Source organism: Mya arenaria, chromosome 5, assembly GCF_026914265.1.
Source record: "Mya arenaria isolate MELC-2E11 chromosome 5, ASM2691426v1".
Classification (NCBI taxonomy): domain Eukaryota; kingdom Metazoa; phylum Mollusca; class Bivalvia; order Myida; family Myidae; genus Mya; species Mya arenaria.
The window spans coordinates 29,850,421-29,861,784 of record NC_069126.1 but is presented as its reverse complement, the minus strand read 5'-3'; the positions used below and the strand labels follow the sequence as shown (position 1 = coordinate 29,861,784).

General features: G+C 36.4%; 1 protein-coding gene across 2 annotated transcripts; it reads left to right on the top strand.

Annotated features, from left to right (window-relative positions):
• Positions 1–128: 128 nt before the first annotated feature.
• On the top strand, positions 129–9,161 carry LOC128235031 (glucose-6-phosphatase 3-like). 2 transcript variants are annotated; one of them, XM_052949720.1, is made up of 8 exons: positions 129–212; positions 1,514–1,608; positions 2,524–2,681; positions 3,482–3,588; positions 5,196–5,277; positions 6,636–6,754; positions 7,829–8,071; positions 8,701–9,161. In XM_052949720.1, the coding sequence occupies exons 2-8, from the start codon at positions 1,549–1,551 to the stop codon at positions 9,015–9,017; spliced, it is 1,086 nt and encodes a 361-aa protein (XP_052805680.1). In that variant the 5' UTR covers positions 129–212; positions 1,514–1,548; the 3' UTR covers positions 9,018–9,161. The 2 variants fall into 2 exon arrangements, with proteins under 2 accessions (XP_052805680.1, XP_052805681.1); XM_052949721.1 differs by lacking the exon at positions 129–212 and adding an exon at positions 390–408.
• The last annotated feature ends 2,203 nt before the right edge of the window (positions 9,162–11,364 follow it).

The window sequence follows — 11,364 nt, the reverse complement described above, 5'->3', positions numbered from 1 at the left end:
CGTTGAGCAAATTATCGGTGTATTAGTTATGAAAATCTCTTTAAGACATTATTAATTTAATTGATTTTTATTATACTTTATATATTTATATTTAAATTTTCTGCATGAGCCCAAAGTGAAAGTGAAAGCGAAAACGGAAGTCTGTGTACGGTCGTCTGTAGCTGTATTTTATGTTTGTGGTTTATCGTAATTTTAAGGGCATCATTTCAACGGTAAAGGGATTTCTTAATCACAATGACCACCTTGTGTTTAAATGTCATATAAGCGACATGAGAAAGAATTTCCCAGGAAACTCGAGTTTATAGAGAACTTTGAAGCAACGTACATAAATTATGTATACATGTCATAAAATATACATGTAGTGGGATACAAGGAAGTCCTGCCTCGACGCTAGCTCTTTGCAAACTAGTTATGAGAACACCATTTTGCAATAAATGTCGACTTATTTAGACAATCATCAAGCCATTTTCAGCCAACATTATGTGTATTATATATATGCATTAGTCTAAAATAATAGACGTTCAATATTGGATTCTTAAATGCATGTGCACGTGGTTGATCGTTGCATGAAGTTTAAGTTACAGAAACAGTTTGGAATTTAATTGATTGGGATTGACCGAAATGTTTCGCATAAGTATACATAATAAATTTAGATGAGAGTGGTCAATCTGTAGTGTGTGCCTCTCCTAATTAAGGGGTTGTGGTTTTAATCCCAGCCACACAAGGGCGATTCAGTCCATCTGGGCTCTAAAAAACGACTCCGATACTGGTTTTTACTCAAGTAAACACAAGAGTAATTCAATATCAACCTAATGCTTTCTTTGATCCAGCTTAAATGCACATGTACATGTATAATAATAGAAAAACATCAGTGTTAAGTACCAAGAGATAATTGTTGTGTAACAGACTGAACAAATTGCTATATGTGCTCCTGTCGGGGTTCAAACCCACGACCTCTCGCTATGCAGGTGGACACTACGGTGTGGCTATAAAAGCTAGCTCTATAGCAAGACAGTATAAGTGCTGCTATATGCATATCGTTTACCCGGTTAGACATTCCCCCTCCATTTTGAAATTTGTCCTCGAATTTTGCAGACAAGGGTCAATTTGCAATGACCTTGCGGCTTATTGTGCAACACTGATCCCTCGTTGGGTGCCAAATGTAGCAAACTGCACTTATTGCTATATGCACCTGTCGGGGTTTGAACCCACGACCTCTGGCTATGCAGGCGGACACTCTATGGCGTCGCTATAAAAGCTAGCTCTATAGCAAGACAGTATAAGTGACGCTATATACATATCAGGTTACCGGTTACAGTTGTTTTTACAAAATGGGGTTAGCCTTGGGCATTCAATAATGTTGGTTTCTATGGAAATGAAAAGAGATAGTCTCGATATAGTTCAAACTCCTTTTATTACAAGCTTGTAACGATTTTGTAAAATATAAACTATATGGGCATTTATCAATATTATTACATACATGTTTGGAAACTAGTATTTATATGTATTACAGAACATCACTTGTGGACAGTTATATCTGATACAGCGATGGATTTCATTCACAAACATGGAATTGAGGTCATCCAGTTTCTTCAAAATGAGTTTCCGGTCAGTAGTTTAACTTTGAATTTCTGCAGCTTTATAAGAATGTCTCTTTAAAGACATTGAAGTGTAAAACTCGTCCATATACTGTACACTTTATCACAACTTCAGCGTTACAAATAAGTTGTTTTTGATAACGTGTTAATATTCAAATCCATTTTAATACATGTAATCGTCTACTGTACGGTATTGACAAGTTTTGTTTTATTTTAGCTGTTCTGTTTTTCAAAGAACATTAAAAATATCTAGGTCATTGGCTTTGTCAGCATTTAAAAACAAATATTGGCCATATCTAATACAAGATAAATATATATTATATATATTTAATGCAATTACCAGGGTAAGTTAACGTGTTGCCAAAGAGAATATGCTGATTTGTACCAAAAATATCAATTTTCATGACTCAGACAATAATAATTGTTGAGTTAACATCAAGTTATCTCACACAATTAATTTTTTATTTTTGCCTTTCAATGAGCCAATTTTCGTGTCAATGTCTGGAAATTAGTGAAACAAGAATGGTGACAAAGGATCAGTTCACATTTAATTAATGTTGGAAGATTGATGTTTTAAGTCAGAGCGTTTCTAACGCTTTGATAAAATGATATTTTTGGCAGTTTTACAAACAAATGTTCTATTTTGAGTTAGCTTATATTACTGAATTAAAGGCTTTGATGCCGAAAACAGCTGATTGGCATTTAGGCCTAAAATTTATTTTGGTTTGTGTTACCAGACCCTTCCTATGAAATAAGTGCCAATCGTATTGTTTTCATAGTCAGTTGGTAAAAAAATAATGCCCACCCTATTTTTGAAAAGGATGTAATCTAAACCAAACAATTTTTTTGGCCTGGTTGGCATTTACCATTCAAGTTTGCATTGTTGAGCCATTCTTCATCAAGTTTGTTTATTAATACATTGTAGGAACACAGTGGCCTGATGCAGACCATGTCCCGCATGGGGGATCCCCGGGCCGCCTTCCTGATTTACTTCCCTGTGGCATACTGTCTACACAAGCGTACTGGCATACAAGTCCTCTGGTTGGCGTGCCTATCGGAATGGATGAATAACCTACTGAAATGGTACTCTGTTTCTTGCAAAATTAAGTGTAGGGGGTGGGGTCTAAGCTTTACTTGTACTCGGGCAAGGACCCTCATTTAACGTCCCTCCCGGAAGACGATTGGTATTTCTAAGGTGGTGCGGCGGGGAATCAAACCTGCGATTCCTGGGTTGACAGTCAAGTGTGGTACAACTGGATCGCGTATCAACCACTTAACACTTATCATTTCCTTTATAGGTACTTGTACATGTTTGAGAGGGCCAAAAAAATGGTTTCGTTATGTAACCTCCTTTCCAAAAACATGTATGGTAGGTAGGCTTTTTTATTTGATTTTTTTTATATAAGAACATTATTGAAATCATTGGTGAATTGTATAAAGTAAACTTCTGTATAAAGCTTTAAAGGTTGTAAACTTCATATATTAAGACACACTTAATAAAATAATATTTTTTTTACCATCTGACTATTAAAATGGTAGGGGCAGTGCCTATTTCGTTGGGTGGGTCGGGTTTATTTTTTATTAGGTATAGTTTTGTAGGCCTAGGGTCAGACATCGAAAAATAAATAGTTTTATGAGAAATGTGACCCAAACGCTTGTAACATCCAAAGGGTAATAGATGAGGACTAAACCATGATGGGAAGAGAGTACGGCTACTCCACCGACATGCAGCGCTCCCTCCACCCTCACACACACACAAACACACACACACACACACACGCACGCACGCACACACACATACCTAGGCTATTTGTATATGCACATGATTGTTATCCATTGTACATTTGAATAACAGTTCTGTTATTTGTTCTCTAATACACCAGGGTGATGCATGGAGAGCGGCCATATTGGTGGGTGAGGGAGTGCGGTCATTATCCTTCCAACTCTACAATCGTACAACAGTTTCCCTTAACTTGTGAAACTGGACCTGGTAATTTACTTACTAAGCAGCTTCGTTTCTTCAAAGAAAAAGAGTCAAGGGTTTGCCATAGTTTTTGTGTTGTTGGCTTTGCCAAAAGCATGGTCACTATTAAAGGGACTAGATACCATATGATACTATTGCAAGAAAAATGGTCGAAAAAACTGACATAAAATTGATTTGGTTGTGTACAATGAAATGAATATTACTGTATACAACGATATCAATTTTATGTAAGTTTTTGACTTTTTATGCCCCCCTTCGAAGAAGAGAGGGTATATTGCCTTGCACATCTTGGTTGGTCGGTCAGTCGGTCGGTTGGTCTGTAGGTTGGTCAGTCAGTCAGTTGGTTGGTTCTTCTGTAGACCAAAGCTTGTCCGAGTGATAACTCGACACTTCCTGGAGGTATGGTCATCAAACTTAACATGAAGGTTGGGCCTGACCAGTACATGACCTCTATTGATTTTAGGGGTCATCGGATTAAAGGTCAAGCTTGTCCGAGTGATAACTCGACAATGCTTAACCCATGGCCCTCAAACTTAACTTGGAGGTCGGGCCTGACCAGTAGATGACCCATATTGATTTATGAGGTCATCAGGTCAAGGTCACAGTGACCTTGAATGCAAACTTGACAATTTCTTGACTTCTGGTCATCAAACTTGACATAAAGGTTGGGCCTTACCAGTAGATGACCCATAATGATTTTAGGGGTTATCGGGTCAAAGGTCAAGGTCACAGTGACCTTTAACGCAAAAAGGTTAACAAAGCTTCTCCGAGTGATATCTCAACAATGCCAAAAATTTTGATCATCAAACTTGACATGGAGGCTAGGCATGACCAGTAGATGACCCCTTTTGATTAAAAAGGTCATCGGGCCAAGGTAAGAGTGACCTTGAATGCGAAAAGATTGTTGAGTGATAACTCGACAATGCCTGCACCCATGGCCCTCAATCTTGACTTGCGGGTTGGGCCTGACCTTTATCTGACCTCTTTTGATTTTAGGGGTCATTGGGTCAAAGGTCAAGGTCACAGTGACACAGTGTGATAACTGACAATGCCTGCACCCATGGCCCTCATACTTGACTTTGGGTTTGGGCCTGACCAGTAGATGACCCCTTTAGATTTTAGGGGTCATCGGGTTAAAGGTCAAGGTCACAGTGATCTTGAACGCAAAAAGCTTGTCTGTGTGATTAAAAACTGTACCTACTTTCCTCACACTTTGAATGGTCATAATCTTAAAACTGCCGCAAAGGCATCCAATGTCAATGGCAAATCAGCTGTCATTTCGGTCCATGCACATTTCATTCAATTGTCCAAATAATCCTGACAACATGGCACTCCGGAGGGCATAATGTTTGACAAACATCGCTTGTTCTTGTTTTCTTACAATGGTATCACCTGGTGTCTAGTCCCTTTAATACATCTTAAATTCGCCTTAAGATTACATCAGTTACAGTGCTGTGATGCAACCTAACCTTTATTTTAATCAAATGGTTAAACTTTGAACATTTTCATGAGACTTTAAAGACATGAAAGATCACTACATTTAATGAGACCATTAAGACCCTTCTACCTATAAAAACGATGTGTTAATTTAACAAATAAGTATCTTTGTTCAGGTAGTCCATCCGGCCATGGCATGGTGACTGCCTCTGTTGTGTACTACATTGTCTTGGCTGTTATACGGATCCACAAACCAAGGTTGGTAGATAATCTGATTAATATAGTCTGCATACATAATATATGTTATATATGTTATATTCTCATAAGGTAGAAATACCGTGTTTTCTGCACCTTTCTTTCAAATTAGACATGGTATCCTTCATAAGAACCATTGTTTTTGATATTTATTTCAACCTTTTTGGTAAATTAAAGATCCACTCTTACTCCCAAATAAGATTTACCACAATTGATAATATTGTTTTAATATTCCGAACAGGATGAATAAATGTTGATAACAATGGTTCTTATAAAGTTTATTGAGTTTAATTTGAAAGAAAATGAGCATAAAACAAGGAATTTTTACCTTATAAGACTATAGTAGACCACAGTAAATCTTTTAGCATTCACCAATCATTTAACATTTTTGCGCTCTCTGCTATTAAATACACGGTTACAATCTTGTTATCAGTAATAAATATTTTCCATAAATGCATTATTTAGTAAGTAGTTAAAAGGTTTATCAGTCAAAAGCTATGTTTGATATACATGTGTATGTAATGATTTTGAATAAGAGTGTCATTTTAACACAATTGTATTAATTGTGTTACTGCTTATTTGGGAGTAAGATTGCATCTTTAAACCTTTTATTCAACAGTCCTATCCAAATATTTATGATTGTTACTATATAGCTACATTTGCTAATAATTTAGTGGTCAATGCATGTAAAACATATCTTTTTAGCTGGGAAGGAGGATATATTTTTCCGGATTGAAATAGAGCCAAATTTAAAAAAAAAGAATTTAAAAAAACACACTGAAATTGTATTTGCTTGGCGCAGTGGTTTACGAAGTCTCTATTTCATGCTGATGTTGGAATGATACACATTGAAGAGATAACATGTAGAAGCAAGTTGACATACTTTGAAGAAAGGATAGCACTGTCACTGTATGTCTGTTGTTATCAGATTTCAGCCGCAACTTACTCAATACCGTTTATATGTTTATCAAACATCACAGAAATGTACATAAATGTAGCATTGTTCAAAGTTTGATATAACTTTACAGAAATGTACATAGCATTATTATTTTTTTATCAAACTTCACAGAAATGTATTTAGCGCTATTCAAAGTTTAATCGAACATCACAGAAGTGTACATAGCGTTATTCAAAATTTGATCGAACTTCACAGAAATGCACATAGCATTATTCAAAGTTTGATCAAGTTTCACATAAATGCAAATTGCATTATTTAAAGTTTGATCAAACTTCACAACAGTATACATACCACGGGAAGGTGTGTCGCGCATATCATTCATGCTCTTGCCTCAAAGTCAAGGTCACACTTCAAGTTGAGGGACATATGTCACTTTCATTAAACAGCTCTTTTTATTTTTCAGGTTGTGGGTACAAGCCATTATTTGGTCCGTTTTTGTCTGGTTCCTAATTGCAGTGAATGTTTCGCGGCTTTATATCGCCACCCATTTCCCACATCAGGTTATTTTCGGAACCTTCATAGGTAAACACTTGTTCTACACTTCTCGATCTTATCAGGAGACGAAATTTTATATATGATACAAATATGTTGTAGTAATGTTTATCTTATTTAGCATATTATAACTAATTTATCATTGCATTTTTACATTGTAAATTACATGGACAAGCATAGTACTTAGCCAGAAATATTCGAGAATTTAACATATGCATGTATTAATCAAACTTCATCTTCTGATTTCAATAAGTATCTCTTTCATATATAGCGATGGCCTCATCACTTTAAAATGCTGAAGTTGCATTTTTTTGGCATCGGAATGTTAACATCACTAAAATCATAAAGGCGAACCGAACTGCAAAATGCCGTATATAGTCCAATGAGAAAATTGTGTTGTATCATGTGATCAAAATGTCAATCAATGATTGGACCTCTCACAGAGAAACAGAAATGCAAAACCATCACAAATTGTTTTTTTGGTAAAAGTAAAACTTAAAATCGCATTATATATCTAGGATAATTGTTTGTTTCAGTTTATTAAGATCGTTACATATTCGGTGAGAACCCAAATGCTATATGGAGTAGCAACGAGTGAAATATTTACTTTTGGTGCTTACGAGATGATATACAGTCGAACCTCGTTGGGTCGAACTCGCTTGGCTCGAATTCCTCGTTGGCTCGATCTGGATTTTAAGGACCAATTTCTAGATACTGAATGTATGCAGTTCCGAGGCTCTTAGTATTTTCGCCTGTCCCTGGGAGTTCGAGCCAACGAGTTTCGACTGTATATTGTAATCTTACATTTTCTTTTTATTATATATGCCAAAAAAATAAAGATGTAAAATGACAGTAAATTGTTGTTAAAAAGCGAGCCAAAATGAATGCGAACGTAACGTCATTTCGGAAATGACGTCGTTGAATTTGTGTCCAAACCCTCACGTTTGATTTAGAATTGAGAGCGGGCTAAACTTCAAAACAATGAGAAATATCAGACAATATGTTATTTCGCTGTTTGAAACAGTGAAATAGCATTTTTATTTTACTAAAAGTCTTTATATAAACTGGCATCGTAAAGCATATGATAAATATTTGTCTTTACAGGAATTGCTATAACAGTGTTCACGGAACAGTTCAAACTTCCAGACGCTCGTTATAACATTCCCATAGCGACCTCGGTAATAATACCGTTGTCTTGTATTTTGACCTTCTACGTCTTCAAGATGATCGGCCTTGACCCTCAGTGGTCTATCACCTTGGCAACCAAACACTGCGCCGACCCAAGCTGGATTCACCTTGACACGACTCTTTTCAACGCCGTGTATAGAGACGCAGGCGGTATTTTAGGTATTTATTGTGCTCAATTAGTTCTTGTGAAAGAAAACATATACAAGGTGCATTCACTTCGTAACCATTGTATTTAAACTCAAACTTGTTGAATGAACGGGTAATTCAATTAATTTCCGACGCGCATGCAATGTGATATAGCAGTATTGGAATATAAGTAATATGATTAAATAAGGTATGGATGGACAGAAATGACTATTAACTTCTAGTTAGATCTACATTCAACGTTGTTCGACGTAAACACAAAGCTTCTTTAACGCATACTTTTATACTGTTATTTTTACTGTTTACTGTTATATATATGTCTATTTTTAAGTGCAGCAAGTCTATGAACTCGAACACAGACCGATGCTTAAACTAATGTCATTTATTCTATTTACTTTGAATTATATTAAAACAAAATCAAACATATATAGAATAGAATTCATCATTGATCTCTTTTGGATTACAAGATAATTACATTTATTATCAAAAAGGAGATTTCTCCTGGTTCAAACCATTTACAACAAGTTTACTTGTGTCGTGCGTTGACTTGCGTGGAAATGTATATAAATGTCGTACCGTCATTTTGTTTGTGAACCCTAAGCATTTCATTGGGGTATTTGAGTACATCTATAACATTATTTCAGGACTTGGACTGTTCCACTACGTCATCTCCGAAATGAGCATACCCAGATTTCACGCGTCAGAGAATATGACGTCACTTCCGTATTTCAACAGACTCATTCACGTTGGGCTGACATTATTTCTTTGTCAAATGGCAGAAAATGTGAAACCGGGCCAATATAGTGCGATCTTTTACTATTTTTTCACGTGTCTCAAGTTTGCAGTTCTTACGTTTACGACGATGAGCGTTACAAATGTGTTTTCTACGGGGAAAATACCACCTGGAAGTGAAACCATCATAGCTGAGGAGCGCGATGATGATTGTGATAAACCAAATTAAACAAAAAATGTGATTTTGAGTGACAGAATCTGATCTGGTCAAAACTGTATTATTTTCAATTTGATTGAAAACTGTATGTAGTTATGTTTTATCATGTTTTTATGCTAATGAAGGTTGGAATATTAAAATCGCATTTTCTCTCTAGAGGTTCGTCCTGTCTGGTTTTTTTTTGTGTCCGAGCTCTACCTTTGTCATGCCGGTTGGGATTCTTAAGTTAATTTGCTCCGTTGTTAAGTATATAATGGGGATGTGTTGCGTGCAGGACCCATGACCCTTCCTCATAGCTCTAGGACACACTTGGAGTTTTATCATTATGGAATGCTGAAAATATTTGCATAAATAAAGTTGGTCGTGTCCGTGCTGTAAATTTTTTATACACGAAGGGATTTTCAAAGTACTTAGCACATGTCTTAGGTACACAAAGACGACGTGTCGCGGGCAAAACCCATGTCCCTACCTCAAAAACTCAAGGTCACACTTACAGATGTATCATTATTGAAAGCTGCATAATTGCAGATATATTTTGTATAGTTGGTCGTGTCCAGGCTGTAACTTTGTCATGAGTGGAGGGATTTTAAAATAAATTTGCTTATGTGTTTGATAAATAATCGAGCAAGGCCCACAGCCCTACTTCAAAGTTCAAGGTCACACTTGGAGTTTAATCATTATGGAATGCTGCATATATTCACATAAATACAGTTGTTCGTGTCCGGGCTTTACCGTTGTCATACACGGAGGTATTTTGAAATTACTTAGCACATGTGTTCGGTAAATAAGGACATGTCATGTGAAAGACCCACGACCCTACCTCAAAGGTCAAGGTCACACAAGTGTATCATAATGGAATGCTGCATATATACAGATCGAGTATAGTTGATCATGTCTGGGCTGTAACTTTATCATGCACGGACGGATTTTAAAATGTGTTCGATAAATAAGGGCGAGGTGTCTTGTGCAATGTCCACGACCTTACTTCAAAGATTAAGACTACACTAAGAGTTTAATCATTATGGCATAATTTATATATGCATATAAACAGAGTACAGTTGGTCGTATCGGGCTGCAACTTTGACATACTTGAAAGGATTTTAAAACTACTTGGCACATTTGATCACTTCATAAGGGCAATGCATGTCAACCAATATCCCTTCCAAGGTCAAGGTTACACAAAAGGCTAATCGTTATGGCTTGATGCATATATGCACATAGAGGGAAAGGCGTTCGTTTAATTTTGTCATGCATAGGTAAATGTAATGCCTCTGAGTGCGATGAGAGGGCCCCTTGGTATCAGACAACAATGGCGAGGTTCGCATAAAACTTCGGTCGACTGTGTTGTCTGGTGTCAACAGGATGCACTCTTCTACTCAAGGGAAGCAATAATTCTAAATTATTTCTCCATGATCAACTTCATAGTAGTTTGACCCTTGATTGATGATATTTAACTGAGGAGGAAACTTTCCCAGATACAGACAATGCAACAATTGATGGAATATTTATATAAGACTGCGCGCATGATGATACTTGTCCATCAGCGGCCTATCAGAAATCCGGCGCTGTAAATGTTCATGTTACCGCTCAGCCCTGAATATCCCCGACAAGTGAAGTACAAGGCCTTTCACTAACATCATGCTTCAACCAATGCCGTTAGTCCTCTGTAAAAGAAATTAAAGCTTACCTAAATGAATGTTAATTTTAATCAAGAAATAGCGAATCGACAAAGATGCATGAAGCAATTCTAAAAATACTTAAATTATAATGAAAGTTGTTTGAATAACACACAATCATCTTTATCAGCGACTGAAACGCAGTTTTCTCCTTGCACGTATGATAGTGATAACCATGGTGAAAATAATAACACAGCGTTCATTTTGCTGTCATATTGCCGACTGTCTACTGTCACTGCAAACAACAAATTCACAATAACACAATGCTATAACTGAACAATTCGTTATAGAATCAGATCCAGTGATAAACTTGACTTGACAGAAAAATGACTTAAGATGTTTATGAACACCACCGACTCTGATTTCAATAGCTTAACACGGTATTAGGCACGCAAGCATGTTAATATATATATAGCCCGGAATTCGCGTAACTGGGTTTTCCCATGCCGGTACAAATAAAAAGTATATTTCGAGCTATTGAAATTCTTGTAACAGCCCAATGACACTATCGTTTCCGAAGTAACGTGTGTATATTAAAACGGTATAATTTATTCTTTGTACCGGAGGATTAGCTTTGGAAAACCAGAATATTTATAATTCCGGTCTTAAATTATTTACTTCGTATAGATTATTATTCGATTATTTATACAATGAAAACCGCCTTGGAACCTTTAGCGAAACGC